The sequence below is a fragment of the Festucalex cinctus genome, chromosome 2 (assembly GCF_051991245.1).
Source record: "Festucalex cinctus isolate MCC-2025b chromosome 2, RoL_Fcin_1.0, whole genome shotgun sequence".
Lineage (NCBI taxonomy): Eukaryota > Metazoa > Chordata > Actinopteri > Syngnathiformes > Syngnathidae > Festucalex > Festucalex cinctus.
Window position 1 is genome coordinate 27,240,850 of NC_135412.1, and position 27,464 is coordinate 27,268,313.

Below are 27,464 nucleotides of genomic sequence, written 5' to 3' on the forward strand. Positions count from 1 at the left end.
GTCTTCTTCAGGATATTCACTATCTGTTATTAGCACATTGCAACAGTGTTTTTGAAATTCTTCATGAAATGGCAAATGTTTGACTGATTGATTTTCTACCTCTCAGTTTCACAATTGCTCACCAATGTTGGCATTGACTCAGCTTGCTGTGCCCCCACAATGCCTTGCGACAGCAGCAAGGTGCTCAACATGTGGCCAGCTGCTCTCTGGTATGAATAGAGTGCACAAAGGCGCGGCATATGCTAATGGATCAAATATCGTTATCCTCATGAAAGTTGTGTTGTTCTGAAATTGAAAGAGCATAAGGTCCCACTTTTTCATGCCATCGTGTCAAGTGCTCACCTCAACAATCGTATCAGTCGTAAGAAGCTTACTGTAATTACAATATTGTCCTGTCCTCAAACATGGACGGACAAATCACTCATCAAATTAAACGGAACTCGTTCAAAGAGAAGCCATGGCGGGATTAATGTGTAAGTGTCCTGCAGTTAATATTTACAGCGCAGCCGCACAATTAATCTGACCATGTGTTTTGTCTAATACTTGCGGCTAGCAGCGGTGCGCAGACACGACTACAAATTGTGACCCAAATTGTATCCAGAGGCTATGGTATTTGCTATATTATTATTATTATTATTATTATTATTATTATGGTGAAACTATCATACCACATTCCAAACTTGTGACTTAGGAATTAAGAAACTACAGTAGTATTAATTAATGACTCTGTCCTGGCTGCTCAGTACTTTATGAGCGACAATAAAAACAAGAGGTACAGAAATACTGGAAGAGTCACAGAAAGGCATAAAAGTGGACGTTCCTCGAAATAACTCAAAGAAAATGGTTGTGAAGTTTGCCATTCATCTCCTTGGTAGAGGACAGCATGTTGTGCAAAAGTACTAAAACAATGAACACATGGACATTTAAAAGGACAAATGAAGACTATCAGGGCGGCACGGTAGTCGAGTGGTTAGCACGTCCGCTTCCCAGTTCTGAGGTCTCCGGTTCGAGTCCAGGCTCGGACCTTCCTGGGTGGAGTTTGCATGTTCTCCCCGTGCTCGCATGGGTCTTCTCCGGGTACTCCGGTCTCCTCCCACATTCCAAAGACATGCATGGCAGGTTAATTGGGCGCTCCGAATTGTCCCTAGGTGTGCTTGTGAGTGTGGATGGTTGTTCATCTCTGTGTGCCCTGCAATTGGTTGGCAACCAGTCCAGGGTGTCCCCCGCCTACTGCCCAGAGCCAGCTGAGATAGGCGCCAGCACCCCCCGCGACCCTTGTGAGGAATAAGCGGTCAAGAAAATGGATGGATGGATGGATGAAGACTATCATGCTCATCCTGGAATATCTTCCAAAAGCCCAATATCATTCCCCACCCCCGTAGTACATGCAGGAGTCAAAACTGTACGTCTTTACGTATTTAGAATTTAAACCAAATCCCTAGAAGTAGCCAACTGTACAGGGTTTTATGTAGGCCAATAGTAATTAAATACAGTGCCTGTATAAACGGTTTATAATCTTTTCATAGATAACGCACGTTCATTGTCAGCTCATCTTTACATTTCCAATACAACATTGGATTAATGCATCTATATCATTTCATTGAATGCACAAAAGTTTACATTCAGAACCGGATGTACTATTTTGTCTTTCTGTCAGAGACGTTCATGGCCACTGTCAGAAAATCGGCCAAACTAGTATTGTCGCGTAACGGAGGGAAGAAGGGGTTAAAATGAAGTGTAGGAGGCGCAGCGCCGCGGCGGCCAATTCGCTAGCTTGGGTGGAGTGAAATGTTGACATGAAGAGCCGCAAATTAGCCCAGAAGACGACTCCGGGGACAGCTGCGTGGGGAAAATAAGGCACACTTAAAAGGAGCGTCTAAAGTAGCCGCAGCGTCCAAAGTGTCCAAAATTCGACATATATAGTGATAAGCGCCACAGCTAACATGAGCGATGTGAGTGAGGACTCGCTGCTGGATTACTTCTACTCTACTGCGGGCAGCTCTGGCAAAGTGAGAAATGCAGACATACTGAAGACTTTTAAGCCTTTTATTGGCCACAGTGACGTGCAGTTGCGTGGTAAGTAGCAGGTCTTATTAAGTTAGCAAAACAAGGCACGACAGAGTTCATACTGTATCAGCTGTCTGTGTGAAAAACAGTTGACGTATGTGTTCTGTTCAGTTTGTGTTTATGTTGAAAACACTTCTCATGCTGTGTTCCCTCTGTCCCCTATTTTCATTTTCTAAGCCAAAAAAAAAAAAAAAAAACTTCCACGGAGATGCAGTTGGATTGTGTCATATCCTCCTCATGTGGGGTACTTGAACCCCTCCTTTCTTTCCGAGTCGCTCATGAGGGCTCCTTCATGACGTCATCTCCTGGATCCATGGATCAAATAATATTGTCAGTGGTGGTGGGTTCCAGGTGGGGGAGTGGAACCGTCACTTGCCTTTGTTGCCGGTTGGCGTGGGTTCGATCCTACGCCTGGGAGAGGCCCATGTATGTGGTCTACAAGAAGTAGGCCACGTGTGTGAGTGGGTATAAAAATTTTTTTTTTTAAATTGTCAGTGGTGGTAAAAGTACAGAGATGTTTGTTTAAAACAGGCTGTTAAAAGTAGTACCAATTCCTCTCCTTTACCTAAGCATAAAAAGTACAGACTGTTGTCTTTCTTTTCCCTCCCATATCTTATCACTAACATCCAATATTTGTTTTGATAACTGGGCATAAGCGGGAAAAATCCTAGTTTTGCTAACGTAGGGTGACCAGATTACTAAAAAACAAAACAAATAAAAAAAACGACAACAAAAAACAAACAACTTGTGGTTTATATGGTGCAACGCCAAGCACGTTTTGTTAATATTTTCAGTTTTAGCCAACGGTAGTCAATCACTTTCTGCCACTTCGAAGTACCCTGACTGACTATTGTTTACAAACACTTCACATTATTGAATTGTCCCATGTAGAGTGATTTGGTTTGCAGCTCATCACACATACAGTAAAAGAGTCACATAAACCCAAAATGATAACAATACGATCAAATATGTCAAGTGCACAGACATATTACAAGGATCTCATGAACAGTAGTAAGTAAAGGTTTGTGGCAGCACTGCGAGAAACTGTGCTAAGCTAGCATTAATGACTAGAACTTGCTATAAACAGTTTCCTAATATTAGCATTCAAGTTTGCTTGAAAAAGTTGCTGAAATTTTGATATGATATAGATGCTAGATTATAAATAGACGTTTTAGCTAGAATTATAGCTCGACAAGAGTACATGTACAGTAACTCTTACAGTTTAGAATATAAATAAGATTGAGTGTTTAAATTAACTTATTTATTTATTATTTTTGCCCTACATAACCGTTTGTGTGAATTAGTGTTTATATGCTCACAGCAATAGTTGTCCAACACTGTTTCACAATTCCCTTTCCCTTTCATTTATTATTATTTTTTTTTCCATTTTTATCTCAATCTGTGACTGAAAGGCCAACATGTTAATCTTGCCAAACAAATGTTGATCCAGTGTGACCTTGCACTGCTTCCACATGTTGTCCAGATGTGACGTCAGCGGCATCTGATGTGGCCGTTGGGTGATTTAGAGAAGTGCTTCCCACCACATAGTGACATGTCTGCTCGAGCATGTGGTCGCTGTTCATCGTGTTGTAAATGTGATGATCGCATTTAATCACAATTAAGTCCACACGCATGATGGATTTAGACCTCTAACAAGAGTGGGGGGGATTTTAGATCAGAGATGAAAAGTGGGGCATGTTGTAATATGAAAGAATTCTGGGGAGGGATGCATGGGAATTGAGTTTTCGGTCAATAGATAACTTACTGGGCATTGGTACTTGCTGCCCTAAGTATGTATGTAATATCTGTGTGAAGCACGTGAGCTGCTACTTCCTGTTTTTGTGGCACACCACCAGTGAGTATCCTTTGTGTCCACACCACGAAGAGGAAACTCCTTGATTGTCATGTAGGAATGCATGCATATACATATGCGATATGGCCAAAAAATAAAATCTCATTTTTTTTTCCTGTCATTGTGGACGATTATGATTTTAATTTGTTTTAATCAAATGTGAAAAAAACACATTTAAACAAGGTTTGATTTATTCAAAAATAAATCTTGTGCAAAATGTACAGACAATAACGTACACAGATTTTGAATCAGTTTTAACATAAATAGCTTGTGCAAAAAAAAAAGCTACTCATAACATTTGCAAAACATAAATGCCACATACATAGCTTGTGAAAAAAAGCTACTCATAGCTTTTGCATAACTTAAATGCCACAATTAAGTCGTTCGTAACTATTGGAAATAGGTATTGTAAACCACACATCCAGTATTCTACCACTTGTGCAAAAATACAACTCACAATAACATCTGTTTATAACAGAGCTTCAAGAACAACAGCTTAATAATCAGCACCACCTTTGATTGATTGCAATTAAACTATTAAAACCCCTTAAAATTTGGATGGGTCTCTGGCGGGCAAACATTCTTAAAAAAAATATATAAACTATGCCGTTACTCTAAATGGTTCAGGAACAGCTTCAAACGTACTGTACTTTGAATGCAACTTTTTTTTTAAAGCATTTTCGGCAAAATTGCTCGTATGATAAGGGGTTAAATTCCTTGCAACAAAAACTCTGATTGTGTCTCATTGTACAGTCCTGTAGGGCTTTGCAATTAATCGAAATTCAATTCCGATTTTGATTATTACCCTCCACGATTACAAAATTGGCATAATCGTACAAAAACGATTATTAATACTAGGGCTGAAACGACATTTCTGCCTCGAATAGCCTCTGAGATAGTCGTAGTCAAGCTAACGGCAGTATGCATGACAATACACGGGGCTGTGAGAAACCAAATTTCAAATTAAACCTTACTTTACCTAGTAGTATATGTAGATCAATGTATTGTAACACTTTTATTTTGAAGTTGTTACCGGAAGTGTGTCATCGCTTGATACTAGGGGCTGAAGACGTGCTCCTCTATTTGGAGTTTGTGCACAACGGCAGTATAAATGCACCAAACTGTTGGGTCAGATGTCAGTAACGCAACTTAGTCCTGAAGTCGCGTTCAAGCTCCAGGTAACAGCGCTAAGACATAATTATGCTGACGTTGTATTTTACGGCGCCTGTTGCCAGGGGTTTAGCGGTGACTGCTAGCTAACAGCGAGCTAACAGCAGCAAGCTAACCACGCTAGCTAACAGGGGTAAAGTGCTCCACCCGTCTGATTACTTTTCAAAGACGTAAATACTACAGCCCGTAGACAGCTGGGGTAGGTTCCAGCATGTCCGCGACCCTCGTGAGGATTGGTGGTTCAGAAAATCGATTGATGGATTGTGCTCACTTTGATGCTGACAGTCTGACTAATTTGCCGTTCCTACAGATCACTTATTAAACATGCCACTATAATCGTCTTTTGACAAAAATAACCATTAACACACAGGTCTGCCCAGTGACATTATTAATTTTAGCTAAGAATATTCTACAAGGCGTGATCAGATGGCTTTTGTTGTGGACGCAAGGCAATTGCCATTTGTTTCCATTCATACACATACCGGGCGAAAGTGGGACAATTTTATTCAGAATTGTGCGTTCGACAGTTTGACAATTTTGTGGGAATTGACTGAGGTCAAAAATCCTAGGGCTGGAGGTGTTATTAACAAACCAGGCTTACACAAATGTGCTAATTACTTAGCCGACAAAAATCGCTATTGTGGGTCTGACTTCACTTTAGTTCCATTAAATAAAATCTATGGGGAGAGATAGAGAAATAGTTTGCAAGTTTGACAAGCTTGTTGATTATCCAAAAATGAAAGCCAGTTGGTTGTTATTGTTAATTATTACATGCAAATGTGTTTTTTTTTGTCATCTGTATTTATACTTGTTCTTTAACCAAGAAAGTAAGCTATATACTGTACAGGTATGTTTTTATTTCTATCCAAATACCCGATTATTCGCTACAATTTTCAGTAGGATATCCGAATATCAATATATTTGATAGCTGCAACCCTAATAATATTAATTTTGAGTTGTTTTGAGGCACGCCCACACGAGTTCTTTCATCAACCTCCCCTGTCAAAACTAGCTTGCACCCCACAAGCCATACTGCACACACTGCACCCCAACTTCAAATTTTTGCTAACATGAGTAATATATATTATTATTCATTCTGTTTGGCCCAAAATGAGCTTATATATTATTTATTTATTTGTCTTAATATTTTCAAATGTTTAAACATGTTCTTGTTTTGAACAAAAAAATAACTAATTGTTTTGAATAATCGTGATTTCAATTATTACTAAAATAATCGTGATTATTATGTTTTCCATAATCGAGCAGCCTTACAGAGCACAACCTCCGCAAAAATATTTACGACTCGGCGGCTGGTGTTTTGGATCCCATACTTTCAGCATGTGGAGAAAGCCAGGCTTCTCGACTGTGTAAATACATACAATATCCATCCCTATATGAACAACTACGGCATGAGTCATCTGCTTCCATCACGTTCCACTTCTCTCGTAAGGCACCACACTAGAAAAAGAGGCGGCTAAAGTTTGTTGTTTCACAGTGTACTTGCACTTATCCTTGCTAGCGCTAATCACGCTGCGCTCCCGAAGATGCGAGCATTCCTCCCATTCATTCAAATTAAACTTTATTTATAAAGTACCTTTCATGCATTCAAATGCAACTCAAATTTTTGGATGCCTTTGGTGCAAGTGCTGGAAGAGGTTAGTTGTGCTGCTACTCTTTGTTTTAACAGCTGTTCGGCAAACCTTGCACACACTTGTAGTTTATTCTAAGTCGCTCTTCCGGACCACTTCCATAAAATAGACGTAACATGAGTCCCTTTTCTTGGTATCAAGTCGTCGTTTTCAGCAGCAGACATAATGTACAGTGTAGCCTTTGGCCAAAGGAGCAAACAGACGGTGGTGATGTGTGAACTTTTTTTTTTTTTTTTTTTTAAACCATTCACGGATTATTATTATTATTATTATTTTCACTCACTCACTCACTCACAGAAGCTTACATATGTGAATGAGTGAGTGAAGAAAAAAAAAATCCGTGCGCGTTTTCAAATTGCCGTGGGAGTAACGTCACCCAGCCGACACGTTCGCCCGACCCCGTTTGCGACGCGCCACTCCCCGCTCTGCAATTGGCTGGAGGGGTGTAAACACTGTCTTTCCACAGAAACGTCCCGCTGGGGGTTTAGGACGAAATCACCACCAAAGATTAACATAAACACAGATGTATAGACTGAGAGAAAGTTAAAGTGTGTACATCCTGGATTGAAAAAGTGCATTTTCCCGAGTGAATCCGGCAGACTGCGCCTTTAATCAAGCGCCTTTGACTGCTCAGCCACATTACTTGTTTCACGCTGTCAAGGAATAGGAGTTTGTTGGCACATTTAAGAATTTTTGGAGGGAGGACCTTGGATTATAAATATTAGTTTTCCACAACAACAACCTCCAGGTTCGTGGTGTCCAACTGAGCTTTGTGTGTAACGGGATAAAGCCTGCCCGGATCTCTGGCAAAAATGTCAGAACTGTCCAATTGTGGATCTAATTCTTATTACATGACAAGAGAATACAAAGGACTGTGTTTCAGCAGCAGAGTGGCGCAGTGGAAGCGTGCTGGGCCCATAACCCAGAGGTCGATGGATCGAAACCATCCTCTGCTATCTGGACCTAGCAACTAATTAGTGCAACCCTCAGTCAGGGTTCTTGCAGAATTCCTTCCAAGCGAATCTTGTGAAAATTAATCCTGTGAAGTTAAGAAATGGCAGTGCTGTTTCCAAGGTGAAGTGGTGTTTTACGCAATTCACTTACTTCACATGAGCATAATGTGCCATCTTTCTCTTAGTCTCATTCTGATTCTACAGTTATGTTTCTGATTAGTACCCTGTCATGCTTAGCGGAAAAAGTGAAGATACTGAGATTTTTGGACAAATTTCGGTGGGTCCTATGATTTTATGGCAGCATGAGGACAAAATGCAGCCAAACATCTGGACTTTGTGGCAAAGACATCTGAAAGTCAGAACTTTATAGAGGTACTGACAAAGCTTGGGAGACAGCTTACATGACCTGATTAGATTAGAGAAATTAATAGCAGTGGCGGGATATGAACCCACGGCTCCTGAGAGACTGGAGCCTTAATCCAGCACCTTTGACCGCTCGGCCACACTACCTGTCAACCACACTCTTGGAATAGGAGTTTGTTGCCACATTTAAGAATTTTTGAAAGGAGGTTCTTGGATTATAAATATCACTTTTCCACAACAACAACCTCCAGGTTCGTGGTGTCCAACTGAGCTTTGTGCATAACGGGATAAAGCCTGCCCGGATCCCTGGCAAAAATGTATTATTATTATTATTATTATTATTATTATTATTATTATTCCTTTCCCTATTTAAGTAAGGAAGTCCTGCTTATGTTACTGTTTTAACAGCGTTTGCTACATCTACCTTGATAAATGGGTAAATAACTATTTATTTATGTTCCTCATACTAGTTCAAATAAACACAGTGTGATCTTATAAGCGCATTAGTTGTAATTTCAATTTTTGGTCAAATACATTACAAATACAAACATTGATGATGGAGGGAATAATGCACTATTTTAGATTGATGCACTCATATGGGTAAAATTATACAAATTATTCAAAATGTTGTGAACTAAAGCGGGCTGGGTCTGATCCATGAAAGTCCAGGGCTGAAAATAAGTCCCTGGTTACCTAGTATAGTAGTATATCATTAGCAGAATGTCTTCATCAAAGTTTTTTTCCTTCATTATTATTGTTTTTTTTTTTTTTTGCTGCACCTTCTTTCTTCCTCCAGCTTTGCCTAGTACTTGTGGGAATGCTGAAATTCTTATATAAAGTTATTATATAACATTGTGGGTTGTGGATACACTCAAGTTAGCCACTGAAGCTTTTCATCTCCTTTCTTGCAGCTAAATACAGAGAAGAATTCAAGCTTATTATTGACAGAATTGCTGTCGTCAAGTCCGAAAACGTGAGTATTCTTGTTATAACTAATTGTTCGTTTCACTTTCAACATTATTTCCAATTGAAAATAGCACCAAAAAAAATGCACAAACCTAAACTGATTATGATCCACTTCCTGATTTGGTGTAGGCCTATACATGTCAACATTGTTGTATTCCCATGTTAGGGTAGCTGTTTGCAAATCTTATTTGGTCCATCTACTTTGATAGAGGACTACAAAAATATGAGACTATTTAGGTGTTTAGAGGTTGGAATTCCAAGCATTCAAGAAGTTAAAAAAGATTTTGCAACGATTAATCAATTATCTAAATCAGGGGTGTCAAACTCATGTTAGCTCAGGGGTCGCATGGAGGAAAATATATTACCAAGTGGGCCGCTTCGGTAAAATAACGGTATATGACTTAAAAACGATTGCCGTCAATTATACGCAGATTTTCGCTATTTGTGTGCCAGCCCTAAATTACGGAGTTCAACTGTAATCATATTGTTCCAAAAAATAATATTAATGCAAATGGAATGCGGCAACACTGAGTCCTGGACGTGTTTAATCTACCTGTTTTGCATATATATATTGTTCCCAGAATGCATTGCGTGGCGCAGTTAATGACATTATAAGGACGCTAATCCTTGTCATATCTACCGTATTTGTGTTACCAGTAATTGAATTTGTGTCGTATTTAACACGTTTGTCAGTCTATGATAAAAAAAGAAAAGAAAAAAAAAGAATAATAATTAAAAAAAAACGTAACTTTAAGTTGTGTGTAAAATAATGACATCCAGGACGATTCCCCCGTACAAGTTGCATTGCTCATCTGAGGACTGCTTGTGAAGTTACAAATTTTATACATTTTAATTGTGGCTGACTGATTAATTAGTATTATTACAAAATCATCTCGTGGGCTAGATTCAACCCCTTTGCGGGCCTGATCCGGCCCGCGGGCCTCATGTTTGACACCACTGATCTAAATGATTGATTTAATTTGATAAGTGATTAGTTGTTGATTTGATTGTTGCACCTCAACTGAAGTATTTTTAAATACCTACAATGTACTGTATAATTTGCTGTTATCATTCTCATGACTTTTAGGGCTGAGTCTAAAATACTGATATATCAATATCGAATCAATATTCCTTTTTATTGCCCAATATCGATTCATAACACTAATATATATATATATATATATATTCCATACTAGAATAAAGTGTAATATATATAATTTCCATACTAGAATAAAGTGTAGTACCGTCACTTGCCTTTGGTGTAGGTGGCGTGGGTTCGCTTCCCCTCCTGGGAGACCATGTTTGTTTGTTTGTGCGCATGTATGTGTGAGTGGTTGGGAAAAAAAAAAATAAAAAAAAAATAGAATAAAGTGCAATTGCACATCTACTACAGTAGGTGGCAGTGGAGTGCACAAGGCACATTACCTCCTCTCGAGTGGTATTCTTGCAACAATTTTATAGAAAAATGATACTAAATATAATGGCGGTGGAGATTTGTGTGGCACAAAAAGGAAGTGAGAAGTACTGTGAATTTGGGTCAGGTTGCCAGCGTAGAACTATACGAGGAACCACTGTATGTTGCAGTGTTGTGTAACCACACTGCGTGTTTCTACTATTCTAACCCTCTCATGTGCCTAAATGAGATGAAACATGGCCTCTGTTGTTTTTCTGCTGCAGGGTGAGAAGTATCTTTTCCTCAAGAAGAAATACAGACAGCTGCTGCAAGAGCGAGACAAAGACAAAATTCACGTGCCTGATGGGGACGGGCAGAGACGTTTGAGTCCCACTGCAGTGTCAGCAACAGCACAGTGGGAAGCAACGGATGCCTCCGCTCGTGCCCCCCAGCAGAGGGAATGTCGGGATGAGCTGATGACATGCGGCGAGCCAGACAGTGCTCCCGAGGTGAATAGAAAATGTATTCTCTTCTATTCTACACTTTCTGAAACTGCAAATGTAGTTTAACTCTGGTCAGGTAACGGTTTTCATTATGTCAGACCTTGTTGGAGTGGACGTGGCCACCTCCAAATTAGAGCCTTGCAACATAAAGTACTACTCCTGTTTCTTGACTGTTTTAAATGCTAACAGTACCTCTGTCATCTACTAGGGGGCGTCAAATTAATTGGCTGCTTTCTTGAAGTCGCAGAGACCTGAATGAGTGAGTTGGAATCTGCATTTAAATTAAGACCATTATTATGCTAAGCAGCAACACGTTGGACCTCATTAGAAAGATAATAATCATTTGTGCCTATTAATTATTTAAAGTCTTAAAAAAAAAACCCAAAAAAACCCAAAAAAAACATTGCAGTATACACTTAGCACATTAGTCAATCATCGGGTATAAATCCAACTAAAAGTGATGCAGAGCAAATGTGGTCAACTATTAAAGAATAATTATTTGATATTTGAATTTTAGATGACAGAAAGTACTGTAGAAAGTGTATTTTTTCCCAAAATGAGATCTTTACTCTGAATAATATATATATATATATATATATATATATATATATATATATATATATATATATATATATATATATATATATATATATCTCAATCAATCAATCAAAATGTTTTTATCTTGTCACTTTCTACCTATTGTCATTTGCCATTTACAGCAAACAAACAATAATGGCGGAGTGAACTTGTTTTATGGTCAACAGCTTACCATACTTGTTCCACATAGCTGCCACCAGATGGCAGACTGAGTAACAATATACAGAAGTGACTCATGATAAATGGTCAACATTTATTATTTTGCAGTACAAAATGAAATCTAACAGTTAATGAATATTAATTTTTTTTTAAAAGTTGGGTGACTGCAAATAAACAAAGAATACTACTACTTTGGGAAAGAATTATCTAACTACAATAAATCCGTAATTATTAATGGCTATTTAAAAAAAAAGGTAACCTCAAGGCATGTTGAGTACTGCGTATACACAAGGCTTGAAATAAGTGATTTTGCATAGCAGCTTGTGAATGTAAAGGTGTATTTTGCGCCTCATCAACACGGCCCCAAAATCATTGCTGTGCTGCTAACGTAACCTACAAGCCGTGTAGTCGGCAGGTTGAGGCGTACGGAGGACCAAAAAGGCCAAAATAAATACAGAAATAAATGAAAGTGAAAATAAAAACAGATATAGAAATATAATTCAAAAATAAAATACAAACAAATATAAACGTTAAAAACAACAAATTATATGCTTGTCTGTGTGAAAGTGTGTTGACTTACTAACTTCACTAGCCTGGTGAACCTCACACCAATTACTGGAAACCACACTGTGTTACATACAGACAATATAGTCATGTTTAGAACTATTTCAAAATTGGCTTTTTTTTTCTGCCTACAGCCAACAATTTACAATAATTAATTTTACCTTCTTCAGGTAACAACTTGCGTGAAATAATTTTACCTTCTGGCTGCTAAGTTGATGTCACACTGCAAGGGTCCACTTCACAACGCAGGTTCAACAAACTCTGAGACTAAACCTGAACAGCGAGTTGACCTACCCTGAGATAGGAAACTGCGTTTCGATTCCAGGTCGGCTGATTTGAGTTCGTTTGATCAATGCAGAGTAGTTTCACCTGGAGTTACCATCACACAATTCTCTTTTTAGAGGGCATCTTCATCAACAGGATCATTTGTCAAAAGGACATGCCATGTTTGTGGAAAAAAAAGTGGACTTTTAATGTGGGCCTATTTACTGTTTTTTTTTTGTGTGTTTTTTTTTTAATAACATATCGCCAAAACTCACCATCTGACTGAATAAATGAGGAAAGTAAGTGTCGTGTGTGGCTGAAAGGAAGCGGAGACAGCGAGAACCTGGAGGTTCATTGTGATAAACCTGCTACCGACCAGATTATGTTCATAGACTCTGTTACTACGGTAACTAACCGAGAATTTAAGTTACGGTACCTCTTTTTATGAAACAGGCTAAATGAAGTTAACTCTTTACCTCCCTTTCTGCAGAAAACGCAGAGTTTCCCGCATTTCAGGGTGAAATGAACAGAATCAGGGTTTTCACTCAACCTGCTTTGTGAAATGGACCCCAGGTTTACACGTGACTACAACCCAAGTGACACTTTAACACCGGAGGTGTTCATATTTTTTTTTTTTTTTTTTTTTTTTTTTTTTTTTAAGTGTTACACACGTGTCTTGTTTAGTATTAATTGTTAAGTAGATTGTCATTCATTACACCTCATGTGTGAAACATGTCTCACTTCACTGTCTTGTTAGCTTGCTCTGTCTGACACCCTTTTGTTCAGCAGCAGGATGACTTCAAGCCAACATGACACACTCACGCCTGTGTGTGTTTGTGCACTTTTTTTGTTACGACTGATTGTGTCATACTTTTAGTCATCTTTGACTTTTGTCTGGCTTTCAGTGGGAGTCTGAGCAGGACGAGGAGTCGACGGGCAGCATGGGTTCCGCTGCAGTCGCAGTAAGTTCATTGTCTCAACATTTTCTCATTCTCATAGTTGATGCGGTCAGGTTGTCATTCTGCTAAAATAAAACTTTTGTCTAAAATGTGACACTGTAGTCATTTAACCTATTTTGTATATTCTTTGTCAGACTGTGTTAGCTTGGTTATGTGGTCACGTGAAGCAGAATAAGCTTTAACTTAACTCATTCGCTCCCAGCCACTTTCACAGAAGCAATCCCGTTCGCTCCCGGCTGTTTTACTGGATTTTGACTGATTTTGCAAGGCTCACAGAATATTGTGTTCCATTGCTATAAAAACATGGAAGCTATCAAACGAAAGATTAAAGTCCCATCTTTCATCAGGAAAAAAAGTATATTTCTATCTGTTTCCGTTTTGCAGCAATTAGCATTAGAATATAGCTAATTTTAATCAATTTTCATAAATCTGTTTAGAATTGTGAGTAATTGAGCTCTATTTCAACATAGCCCTGGTTGAGCTCCTTTGCTCTGCTGCCACCTGCTGGCCGTTTGTGTAATAACTACCATTTCTGCAAACGTTCTTTGCAGTTGAGAGGCTGCATCAAAGCCTCCTATATGGTCTAGCATAAAAAATAATAATAATAATAATAAAAAAAAATATATATATATAAATTAAAAAAAGGTATAAATACGTCTTTGGGACACTTAAAACATAAAAAAAAACATTTATATGTTATTGGGAGCAAATGAGTTAAAAAAAAGAAAAGAAAAAACCTCTACATAAGAGTCATTTTCTCTCTCCATGCCAGCTAGACCCTTTAGAAAAAGAGTGGATCTACTTTGCAGCTGGCGCTCGAGTTCCTGACCTCTCTCAACTGCTTCGACAGGACCCATCACTTGCCAACAAAAAGGTAGAATCGTTCATAGCTCACTAAAAAAGTTAACTATTTGAGTACAACTGACTGTATTGCAGAAATAAATTGTACTAGCCAGAAGAAAATACGTTTCAAACTGACATTCATGTTACTTTGGTGGAGAAAATTTGCATATAACAATAACAAAATTAATATAAAGATTATATTGTGGATCACACCAGGAGAAATCCAACAACCTGGAAAGCAACTTCAAGTGCTAAAGGAACATGCAGTTTAGCATTTACTATTTAGAATTTTAGTAAATCAGGCACTTTATTTTTGTCTTTTCAGACTATAAGTTGCTTTGGAATATAAGTCATAATAATAATTTTAAAAAAAACAATTATACAAGTTGCACATTACTGTTAGTCGTATTTTGGGAGGATATGTATTTTATAAAACCGGAGACAAAAACAGGAGAGCTTGAGCTTGCATCCAAAATCCCCATTATCCAATCGTGTTGACGACAGCAAATGAGTTCTGGTTGGATTTGAAACTTCTGTTTCAAACTACGACAAAGTTTCTTTTTAATTTAAAATGGCTTACCTGAACAAAGGTAGAATCCTGGTTGGTTATTTCACCTTTTGGTGTCGTATATAATAAATCCTTGTTGTGTCGGATGTGGCATGCTAAAGAAGATGACAGAACTGCTTCAAAAGTATTTGCCAACCACCAAACGACAGTAGAGACAAAAAATATAAATAAAACAAGAAGGTGAGGTAGTCACATGAACTAATGTGGAACCGTCTCCCCAGCTTGCTTGCTAGTTTAGTCTGTGTTTAAATCTAATGTTGCGTCAAGACTTTGCTAACATGTTATCTTCTGTTTTGTGTCCAAACCAGGACTTCACATCGGTGAGTAATTCCTCCATCCAACTAATAATATTCTATCTTTTTAATTTTGTGATATATCTATTTTGCTCTTTTATTTTTTGACATTAACAGAGAATTGTGAAAAGGTTTATAGTCAGGGGTGCAAATCAGCAGCAGTGTGCTTGAGCGCAAAAAATATTCATATGCGCGTCACATTCGACTACGTCGGAGCATGTTCGTGTACTACCAGCATAATACAACTCGGTCAGATTTGCAAATCATTGTACTTTGATTTTATTTACATTGTACACAATGTCCACCTTCATTGAAATTCGGATTTGTTTTTTAAACTTTTTTTCTGCACATTCTTTTGTAATGTTTAATTGTAATGTTTAAATGACAAAGCTTTTACCACTTTAACTCGTTTATTTCACTTATTTGAGTGCTTTTTAAAACATGTTTAACTGCAGCATAGAGTTGCTACTAATTCAAGCTTATTATGCATCCTTTCAACACACGTTTAACCTAAATATGTGAATTACTATGACATAGCCTAACACCTGCTCCTTATCCATTTTCTATTTTATCAAAACAAGATGCATGGCTGCCAAATTGTGGGAAGTATGAAATATTACAATGTACTGATGTACTAAAAACGTGAAAGCTAGTGGGGGAGTAAGACTTTTGCAATTTGTCATATGATGATTTGAATTCTTCCTGTCTGTTTTCTTGTCCTCATGTCCGCGATTATCACTGTATTCATCAGGGGGTAAGTTTCATTCCTCCTGAACTATTTACGCCTTTCAAGTGCTTCTTCTTTTTTTTTTCTCTCTCTTTTTTTAATCCGAAATACTATCGGGAACGCGATGCTTGCCTGCCCTCGGACTTGCGATCTGCTTGTGTAACTTTCATATGGTCATTCTGAGATTTTTGATCCCCTCTTAATGGAATTCCGAGAAGGCTGTGTTAAAACATCCAGATCATGCATTTCAAAGGTCCACTATCAAAAGGATTATGAAAGATAGCTTTTTAGCTCCTGTGCCCCCCCTTGACAACCCAAATCCTTTTATTTGTCTCCCTGTGCGCTTAAGAGATTTGAGCTCATGTTTGTTGTCCCTCCTCAGTGTCACAGTTCTCACACTGTCCTGCAGTCACTGCGGACCACCTTCTAAGCCACCCCAGTACCCACCCGGACAAGATAGTGTGTCCGTCATTGAAGTGCACGGAGATGAGAGGGGGGCTCATGGATTAAGGAGAGTCTTAATTCCCCACAAAGACTTCACCTACTTAAAGATAATCTGAAAGTAATAGAGCAGGCTGGGATTAATTGTAGAACAATGTCGCTTGTGTCCCTGGGAAGGTGCTAAGTCGCCTTTGGTGCACTTTGATCTTCCCGTTTCGCTTCCTGCTCATGTACAGGAAGATGCTTTTCCACACTTACACCTTACACAGTGGCAAAAGAGCTCACATGACTCATAAGAGCCAGATCAGAATCACAGTTTTGTCCTTTTAAAAAAAAAAAAAAAAAAAAAAAAAAAAAAGTTTCACTAGGACTGAAGAAGGGATTACTCTCGTTAAGAATTGAGTTTCCTGTTTCTGACCAAATATTTATTTTAGGATTGGTTAATTTTAAGGTAAACTTGTTTGAAAACACCCTCATGTCATGTGTCTGTGTCTCTGCTCACATCATGACGTGGACCTCGCACCCTGCTGGGACCTGCTCTTCCTCCCGGGCCACACAGTTTGTAAGTACATCATCTGCTCATCACTCCTCTTCGTCTTCCTCCAGACGGGTGGGGTGTGGGATTTTCAGGAACCCAAAACGAGGGACGCAGGAAGGGGAGATGCTGTATCCTGTTCGGACTCGTCAGTCACTCTTTCCCACTAGGAGACTCCTGACAAACGGCGCTTTGGCCAATCAATCTTGTGTTGTGACAGCAGGATGACAATAGAGACGGAGATACTAGATCCAGACTACTTCTATTGTGATCTGTCTCCTTAAAATCCCCAAAAGCAGCACAGAGGGAGCAAACCTGGGACGGTGGGGCTTGCTTTGTAGAATGGTGGTTACCTGTTTGACATCTATTAAACACGACACAAAAAGGATAGAAGACACTCGGTTCAAGGCTCGCGAGGAGAGAGGAGAGGAACTGACTGATACAATTCACTCCTGCACTCTCTGAAGATTCCTCTCCTCACCCTTTCTTTTTTTTTTTTTTTTGGTTTTCCACTCCCCTAGTTACATCGGTGTTCCAAACCTAAAAATGCAAATACAAGGCATAGTTGGAACACAATGTACTTGTTTGTCTGTGTTGTGCATGTGAGTGGAAGATTGCTGAGTACATGTGTGGTCAAGTTTGCAATCATTTCTTAACAGAAACCAGGCGGCCTCAACAGACTGGCTTGAACCATTCTGCTGCGTTAGATGTTGTGGTTCTTCAGCTTTTTGAGTCATTTTCAAATAGCCAGGATATGTGAATGTGAGTGGGAACAGAGAAAAGCAATTCTTCATTGCAAGCAGAAGCAATTCTTCATTGCAGCAAATGTATGATAACATATTATTTACAATTATTCCTACAGTGGTCCTTCAACTCTGAAATTGTCCCTTCTGACCATGTCGAGTTTTTCTTGAACAAGTCACTGATTGCCCGTTCGCTCCTGGTCATTGGCGTGTCAATGAGCTTTTACTTTCCTAGTTTCCTAACATGATTATATATTCCATTAATCATTGTTACAAGTGAAACCCATTTCCCTCTAGCAAGACCAAACTGTTGGCAAAAGGGGTACTAGAATAGCACTCAATTGGGTACGTTTACAAGTTTCAACTGTTAACATATGGCAAAGCTCTGATCTGTTTATTGTGTGACCATGATGTGGTGAGCGCTCCTTTCACATATGTAAAGAAATAATGTATGTGGAAGGATTACATGATTCGTGTCCCGCTATGGGCATATGTCAAAATGGCAACACATTATTGTCAAGTGTTCTGAATTGTACAATTTAGTAAACCATCTTGAACAACTGTCATTTCAGTAGTTTTATGATTAAAGGGATACTTGACTCATTGAATCATCTTCAGCAGTAAAAAGTCAATATTTTGTCTATAATTAATGTGGTACCTTCATTTTTCATGTACAATTAATACATTTAAAAAGTTTTTTTTTTTTTTTTTTTTTTTTTTTTTTACTTGCTGTCAACTGGTGATGACATCACCTATGCTGAGGAAGTAGGTAACAAACAATCATGGCTCAGTTTAATAATTTAATTATTAATGAATTCTGTTAGTTAATTAATTAATTATTAATAATTTAATAATGCAGTTATCAAAGTAATTCTGAACAAAATATGAACTTTTAACTGCTGAAAATTGTTCAATGAGTCAAGTATCTCTTTAATATCACTTATTACAAGCATGTTGGTCATCTTCCTCTTAGCCTGCTTGACTGTTTCCTGCTCCATAATTGTACTTACTGTACAGTAAGTACAATTCACACACACAGTACCAGCCACGGTGCTAAAATGGAGGAATCTAGCTGTAAATTGTTCAGAGTTGTGTGAGAGATCTGGGGTGTACTTGAATACTTTAGGTTGACAAACGATGTCCTCACCAGTGCTCCATTTGATCTAAAAACAGTTACAAACGGACTGTTTTTTATGTTTGTTTACCTGGCAATTGTACTTTGGAGCAAGCATGTAAAAAAATGTTTTTCAGGGCATTTTGACATCAGTTGCTGTTGCTGCTTTTTGGTAGGGATGTTCAATACCACTTTGTTCCACACCAATACTACTACATGATACCACTAGTAGTTTTGATGCATAAAATTTCACCCTAAAAAAAAAAAAAAGAAAAAAAAGAACAAATATATATTTTTTAAATACTTACATTGCATAAAATTAATAGTAATTTAATATTCTTCTAATTTCTATTTCCTGGTTCCAGATTGTAAAATGGCCACAAGAGAGGGAGTATTGGCCACTGTCGTGAGCACCGATACCTGATACTGCTCCCTCTCATCAGTACTTGTCCATCCCTATATATACAAAAAGCAGGTGGTGTAGATAGATACAAGTCAAATTGATAATCTCATATTTACATACATTAAAAAAAAAAAAAAAAACTTTTTTGTTTCGTAATGAAAATAACACTTCTGGATGGTGAACAAAGTATCCTGCAGCAAACGTGTAGTTACAAAGTAGCTCAAGTAACATTCCCATGGCGCATGTTCAAAGAGCATGTAGTCAACCTTGAAAGAGAATACTGTCGTAGAATAACATCACGTATGCCCTCGACAAGCTGACCTGATGAACTCCTGCAAGTCCTTCTAAGAACTTCCAGCAAGCCTCCGTCCAGCAGGCTTTATTCACATCTGAAGTTCTTTACACTTGTCCAAAAATAATAAGTCATTCTGATGTGGCTTGTGTTTGATTTTCCGTGTTAAGGGTCCGATTCTGACTGGATGGTTGTGGTTATTTAGCTGACACCTGTTGATAGCCCATAATTACACACCCTAAAGAGTGATGGAAAAACACCGGAGATCACAGTCCGACAGGTGGATGTGTGTGTTTCTTTCCCACTACATACTCGCCTCTATTATTTTCACATTGCATGCCAACATGTGGGCGTAGCTTTGTAAAGGCTCGTTATTGCGCTTTGACGTGCGCTGACAGTCGTGTCTGGGTGGGGCTCCCCTTTGCGGGTCACACTAACATCATCAATCTTTCCTGTGGTGACAGGCGCCTCCCCTCCTCCCCTACCGTCCGCACAGCGCTGTGTTATTTTGTAATTAGGCTCCGTTAGATGGCAGGAAACCATCCGTCCATTCATCCTCTCGAGTGCAGCTGGTCAAACTGGCGGCCAATAAGAAACGTCAGGGACAACTTTGTAGCCGCATCCATCTTAGCGTGCAATACTTCTTCATGACTATGAACTATCTCAGATAAAGGAAGAGGCCTGTGTGCTTCATTTCTTCACTGGGGTCATGCAGGAACAGCGAAATTGTTCCCACCATGGTTATTATAGTTCAGGAAAACCCACAAATTAACAAAACTGAAACAGAGGAGAAAAAATAGATAAATTCAAGACTGTCTGCCTATCTGTCTGTAACTAAAAGCAAGTGGAATATTTCTCAAACAGATTAATAGCCACAAAGCTGAAAGTCCACTTAAGAAGTTTGCAATTTGGAAGCAAGGGAAGAAAAGTTTCAGTATTTTAATTAGGGCTTCAATTTGTTTACAATTATGGACTAATAGAAAACATACTACAGCATCTGTCTAATGAATGCTTTCACTGTACATTGTGATGTATCTAACTACTGTTATTGCGATACCAACATTTGACTTATATAGGATGCCTGCATAAATACCTCAATCCTGGTTGTGAAACAATGCCACTGCAAAATTTAAAAACGTCATTAAAATGCAGTGAAATATTAGCTGACAGCTAAATAACTTCAAATGTGTTTAGTTTTTATTCATTAGAAAAAGACTATAAGGATACTACCGGTAATTAGAATAGTTTTGTTAAATGAAATAAAAAATATATTTTGAATATTTGTACTTTTTACTAAATTTTATTTATATACGGTACTTTCACTAAAAGATTTGTTGTTTATTATTTTGGTGTTGGAGCAGGGAAAGCTCATTGAATATTTAACGTTTGACATCAAAACCACTTATACTGGCAACATTTGCAGAATAGAGGATGAAAGCCAAGTGATTTGATCATGTATTGCAACACTGCTGAGCAAATGGACCATTGATTGATATGCAGTAAAGTAGCAAAGTGATTTCACCTCCATCATTTTTCTTGTATGTCAACATTTAGATTGTTATTACATGTTTGTACATTTAATGCATTGAGGACTTTTTTTTGTTGTCTCCCACAGACTGCTCTGCACTGGGCTGCCAAACACGGCAACGAGGACATGGCAACTCTGATCGCAAATGCCGGTGCTGATGTCAACACCAAATCAGTGAGACTTTTTTTTTTCTCTCTCTCTCCTCAGTCATCATTGGTAACCCCTTCAAACCTGCATTTTTTTTTTCTGCTGTGCAAAATGTATTTATTTATTTCTGATTTTGGCTCGTTTCTCACATAATAACATGGGGGGAAAATTAGGAATATCTAATGTTTTTATTTGTTATTTATTTGTAGGATACTATAGCTGTAACGTGTTGTAAACTTACCAAGCTTATATGTGACATTTTTAAGATGAACATCATGCAAATGAACTTGCGATTGTGATTGCTTAGCTAGCATCCAATCATGAACCAGAAGTGTTGGCATCATCCAAATTGTGCATTTTATTGGTATAGACACGCAAATATGTCATGTCCACTGCAAACCATCTATGGGTCCAAAAGGGTTCAGGTGTCAGCGAGATGTAAATATCGTCACCCTCTTAAAATAATTGCCTATTAATTGCCTCCTAATCCCGCCCCCCAACCATATTATCTTCTCATGATGCAAATGGTTCTATTTTTTGTGTGTGTGCTTCCTGAAAATTTGAAAAAATTACTTTGGTGATTACTTTAAGAATATGCACGTTGATATGCATTGCTGGTTTTTGGTAGTGAGGGATCAGAAGACTGGTCAACACACATTCAGAGACAAGAAAGTTTCAACGGTTGGCTTTAGTTTTTGAGACATTCCATGTTTTTTGTGTGTGTGTGTGGGGGGGGGGGGGGGGGGGTGAGTGTGTCAACAATATGCAAAGTTATGACATTGGTTTTGTTTTATGTGTTATAACTTTGCTGAGGCTGTATCTGTCTTTTCAAGCCTGTCCATACAGCTTTCTTTCATTTTTTTTTAAATGTGATTTTGCAAAGGATGGCAATTGTGATCACAGCGAGCCTTGAAAATGCAAATCATGTTTCTTGTCAAAATCAAGCAAAATTAGGCAAACTGGCAGTAGAGAAATGCAAAAAGGCTACTTTTAGTAATTATCAGAGTACGTTTCATAAGCTGTCAAAGGACCTTAATTATCAATCAAATAATTGTTCGAAACACTAAATAAAACCGCAAAAACAAAAAAAATGAGATAATTCAAAGAAACGGGTGCAACCCAAAAAACATTGAAATATGTTTGGTACTCAAAAACAAATTGTTTGCGAGTGAAATCAATACTCTGTAGAATCTTTGTTACTTTGCAGCCCAATCATTGATGTACAGTATTCATTTTGTTTCTTTCTCTCTCTCGCAGCATGTGAGTATCCCGTCATGTGGCAGAGCGTCCACTTGCGACCATCTCCGTGACGGCAATCTTAGCGAAGATCCAGCTGTGCAAATGCACCATGGGAGCGCGGGCATTGGGCTAATAAATCATCACATCATGTCACGTTAATTGTCTCCCATAACAGGGCATCTGTGTCCCAGCATGCATTGCTCTGAAACGACACCATTTTCACCGAATTACCTGGCAATTATGTTTTTGTCATTATTTGGTGTTTCCACAAGCTTTTCTAATTTGTATTTTCTTTCCTCGCTGTTGGCCTTGGTCGGCTCTGGGAAACTGCAGGGGGTAGGTACTCCGAAACGCTCCGCACGTTAAGTTTGCACGCAGGAGGAAAGTCACCACTGTTCCCGAGACTCATCCATATTATCTCCTCTTTTCACAGGGTTATACGGCTTTACACATCGCAGCACTGCATGGACATCGGAACATTCTGGATCTGCTTGTCGGGACTTATGGTAAAATCCTTGCCTGGAATATAGAATGGGAGTGAAAATGAGTTGTTTGCAGATCTGCCTGACAGTTGAGAGCTCACGTTTTGAACCTCAGCTCTGACTTTCTTGTGTTTAGTGGAGTTTGCATGTACAGTGTTCCCTCATTTATCGCGGGTTCATCTTTCACGGCCTCGCTTAGGCGGATTTTTTATTTATTTATTTTTGCTTTTTGGTTTGTTTATTTTGTTGGTCTTTGCACGGCCGTATCTCTAACCCTACATCCGACCGGGGACATATGGGAATCCGCGGATTCGTCTCGATGAGACCTTTCCAACAGTGTCTGTCCCAACGCTCCACAACATTGCATTATGGAGATAGAAAATATATAGTGTGATGTATAACAAGTACATTAAAAAACATACTTTTAATGGGAAAATTACTGTAAATTAAAAAAAAAAAATACATAAATGATGAATGAAAAAGTATTCATAATAAACTAAAAATCATACCAAAATGGAAAAACATATATAATAAATCAAACAAATATCTACTGTGCTGTATACTGTAATAAGTAAATTTAAAACAACAACAACAACATACTTTTAATGGAAAAAATGAGTGTAAATGAAATAAAAAATCATAAATAATGAATAAAGAAACATTCTAATAAAGTAAAAATCATACCAAAATAGAAAAACATATATATAATAAATGCAAAAAATATATGTACTGTACTGTGCTGGATACTCTATACTGTAATAAGTAAATAAAAAAACAAAAACATACTTTTAATGGAAAAAAAATAAATGCAAATGAAAAAAGAACACATGTGATGAATGAAAAAGCATTTATAATAAAGTACAAATCATACCAAAATGAAAAAACATATATAATAAACAAAAACTTTTTTTTTTATTTTTTTAATTAAAGCGGATTTCCATTATCGCGGGTAGCTTTTTGAACGTAACGCGCGTTAAACGAGGCCCTAATGAGGACAAATTCGATGGCAGCACATTAGAAAAGTGGCGGACAACTGCCAGTCAAACTGTCAACAGCTAAAAAACATAAAGGAAAAAATGCATTTGTTGATCAATTATGTATCTGAAGTGAAATGTTTCTACCAGGTGCTAAAGAGAACTTGAGAGATTACAGTGGTCGTCTTGCCTTGCATTATCTCAACCCCAAAGAAGCAGAAGTTCCGGAGGAGGACTGTGAGCTGCGTGAGTGCTCTTTACGTTTAGACCACAAGTGGACAACCGGACACTCGTAAGTCTGTCCAACTGTTTGGTATCCTTGACAACAGCAGATTTTCAAGTGTCCCAGGCCAGAGAGCGGAACAGGAACAGGAAGTTGGCCTCACTCTTCCAGACCAGGAAGAAGTGGGGCTCCGCCGAGGACCTGGCACCCATCGAGGAAGAGAAGATACCTTCGCATCAGCTCGCCCTTCCCGCCTTCAGACCCAGGAAGTTCTCACGCTGACAACCACGACTGGTCTGCAAGTTGAAATCAGATTTTACACATTGCTTCATTGTTTCTTTCTTGTAAACCGTCTAATTTCACCGGACACCAAAATCCACCATACACTCAAGCAGCTTCTATAATTATGTACCCCAGGTGCTGGTCATATAATTAGAATAGCGAGTCTATTTCTATTTCAAAACGTAAAACTTGCATGTTGCATTTGTGCACTACACGCAAAGTAAAATATTCCAAAATTGGAAGTTCCCGCTGTCCCAATTTTAGCTAGTTCATGCAAAACAACTGCAGAGGTTGAATGCACTTTTCACAAGGTCGACATTTCTGTGTTTGAGATCCTGTTTTGTTGGTCACATGAAATATTCTAAGTTTGTCAGACACCCTAGTTTTTTATTTTTGTGTCTTTCTGCCACAATCATCAAAACTGAAACAAATAAAGGCTTGAAATAGTTCAGGTTTTGTATGGTTAACTAATGTAACCATCACTTTTTGAAACAAATCATTGAAATGAACTTTTCCTCAACATTCTAATTATATGACTAGCACCAGTATTATAGCTTTTGGAACCATAGCAGTATTTACACTCGAGTGAATGTTACTTATGGAGCTTCCTTGCCTTACAGCTCAGGATTATTTTCAAGTGATTGTTTACACTTTGAGCCCTGAAACCAAAAGTAGCTTTTATTGAGAAAAGCTAAATAACTACCTAAAAACGGAATGCTTTATTGCTGTAGTTTTAACTAGCTGCAGATTTGATCCAAAACTACCACTAAAGGAATTTAGGAATTTAGTTAAGTTTTTAATTGTGTACTGGAAATCACTTACATTTCATTTTTTCATGCCTGTGTTAAACCTTTTATTTCATGCACTTAGATGAGAGCAAACAATATTAGCTTAAAGTGAAATGTTTGTAGCAAGTTTTTTTCCCCCCTTTGCAAACATGTCATTTTTAGATTACTGGAATGTGTCCATCAAGGCGTTTAAAAAAACCTGTGGCAAAAAGATCATCTGAAAAAATACACACGTTGTAACCTTTGAAACCATTAGTGTGACATTTCGAGCATGCGGAAAGTTTGATACCAGTGAATGACTTGAGGTGTCACTTTGCTGCCATTTGGAGTCCAGACGCAGATAATTAAGTGCCTTCATTGAATTTCGCGCTACTTGTTAACGTGCCAATGCTATTTGCAGTGTTATTTTGCCAATTTATATTTCAAAGGGAATTTGGTCCCCTTGCTGTCATTTTTCATCGTTTGAAGACGATACCCGCAATTTGTGATTCACTTATTTGCATCAGCCATGACTATGTTGTTTGAACAAAATCACTACATTGTTTATAGGTATTAAACTATTTTATGCTTATGTCTTAGTGTCTTTAAAATTGTATCTCCTGAAGTGGGCTACACACATGTACAATTTTTTTTTTTTTTTTTTTTTTTCAATCAGCAGTGGTGTGCTAAATGGTAGATTTAAAAGACGACGTCATCTCACCGTCCCTCTCCAGGCATGACCAGTCAAACCAAGAAGAACCAAACTTTTATATTAGTGTAACATGCTTCTGAGATGAAGATCTTAATTTTGTTGGTAGAAACCAACTCAACTCAACTTTATTGTGGGAATGCTGAAAGCAATTTCAACTTTTGTCCCATCTACAATTGATCATTTGTATTTTTCACACAATTTATGTTTCATTGTCATTCGATTAACTCGTCACATTTATTGCATTCAATTTAATTTTTAATGACGCATTCACTACTATTATTAGTAATTACTGGTTACTACTAATATTACTACAATTTTTATTTTACAATTATTACTACTACTCCTACTAGTAGTAGTAGTAATTACTAGTTGCTAGTAATACTACTATTACTACTACTCTTACTACTAATACTAGTAATTACTAGTTAATTACTTTGCAATTTTCACATAAGTTATCCTACAAATTACTTCATGAGCATTCAGCTTAGCATTCATCTTATTTCAGCTTTCAGCATTCCCACGCAATTTCTTAGAAATTGCACTTAGTCTAGTTTATAAAGCACTTTAAAACAAGCATTGCTGTATACAACGTGCTGTACATGGAACAGCAATCGTTCATGCAGTAAAGAATAAGATAAGACAAGAACAAAACAAACATAAGTATACAAGCAAATAAAATTTACATAAATTAATAACAAGAAGTAGGTGAGTGAAAAACTACAAATAAAAAAAAGAAGGTGCAAATTATATAGTAATTTTGAGTTAAAAACAAAAAAAATTGTGAATAGGGCCCCTGCATAACACCTCATAATGCCTCAGCCTGCGGCCCTTTTAACCACCTGACTTTGTGGTCCACAGATGGAGTAAATATGGGTTCCGCAAACTCTCCATACGGCTTTTTAGCTCTTAATTCCTGATTAGCTGAAAAGGGCAGCGCTTGCTCTCGGGATCTTGTATATCAGACGACGGCAAGGGGGGACGGGGGCAAGTGTTTTTGTGCCTCATTTTTTTGAAGTGGGGATGTTGGCGGGATAAGAGGGAGTTTCTGTAATAGATACTTATCTTACTGCCCTCAAGCCCCTCCAACAAAGTCCCCCTGCGAAGAGATTATAACCCAGGGAGGCACATTAACTCTAATCCCATGCTTTGAGGCAGGCCTCGCACCCCCGTACCACCCTCTGCCCCATTTATTCCATCCCTTCTGTTGTTTGGGGAGAGGGGGCCCACCTTGTTTCTGGTGCTTGTAGGAGCAAGGCCTGTGGCCACATGACGCCTGCGTGTGTGTGTGGTGGGGGTGGACTGACTGCTGCTGTTTCTATAGCCCGCTGACTCCAGTGAAAAGCAGTGAGGGCTGCATACTGCTGCGTAACTGATTCCTCTCTCTGAAGAGATTAGGCGCTACATTGTGGCCTCGGTTGCTCATTTCCATGAGAGCGCAGCCTCCCGCCGGCGCTCCGCTCGCCTTTGTTATTTCCACTCGGAAAACACAGGGCCCGATGTCCCGGGCTTCCTCGTTGCCATTGTCTCACAAACTGGCCCCGAATGTAGATGTCATGTCGCAGATGCCCAATAACCTCATTAGTGCCTGGTGAGAACACAGGCGTGAAATTCACTTTGTTGTGTTTGGGCAACTTGCGAATTTGACAGGTCCCGTTAGCCTGTGCTTATTCATATAACTGGGAGACATGATGT

General features: G+C 38.4%; 1 protein-coding gene and 1 non-coding gene across 2 annotated transcripts; both read left to right on the forward strand.

Annotated features, from left to right (window-relative positions):
• Positions 1-1,712: 1,712 nt before the first annotated feature.
• On the forward strand, positions 1,713-25,652 carry LOC144014334 (uncharacterized). The gene is made up of 11 exons (XM_077514104.1): positions 1,713-2,076; positions 8,966-9,027; positions 10,698-10,922; positions 13,406-13,462; positions 14,232-14,333; positions 15,179-15,190; positions 16,891-16,893; positions 21,034-21,120; positions 22,766-22,838; positions 23,939-24,034; positions 24,118-25,652. Exons 1-11 carry the CDS (start codon positions 1,944-1,946, stop codon positions 24,291-24,293), a joined length of 1,026 nt encoding a protein of 341 aa, XP_077370230.1. The 5' UTR covers positions 1,713-1,943; the 3' UTR covers positions 24,294-25,652.
• Positions 7,623-7,694, forward strand: trnam-cau (transfer RNA methionine (anticodon CAU)). Its single transcript has one exon. It is a non-coding gene; the product is annotated as a tRNA-Met (tRNA).
• Positions 25,653-27,464: the final 1,812 nt, after the last annotated feature.

Excerpts from the sequence above, each read along its gene's own strand:
- LOC144014334 (XM_077514104.1), top strand. The coding sequence starts at position 1,944 with ATGAGCGATGTGAGTGAGGACTCGCTGCTGGATTACTTCTACTCTACT. Across the intron at positions 13,463-14,231 it reads TGGGTTCCGCTGCAGTCGCA|CTAGACCCTTTAGAAAAAGA; the intron begins GTAAGTTCATTG and ends TCTCCATGCCAG. Across the intron at positions 24,035-24,117 it reads GGAGGAGGACTGTGAGCTGC|CAGATTTTCAAGTGTCCCAG; the intron begins GTGAGTGCTCTT and ends CCTTGACAACAG.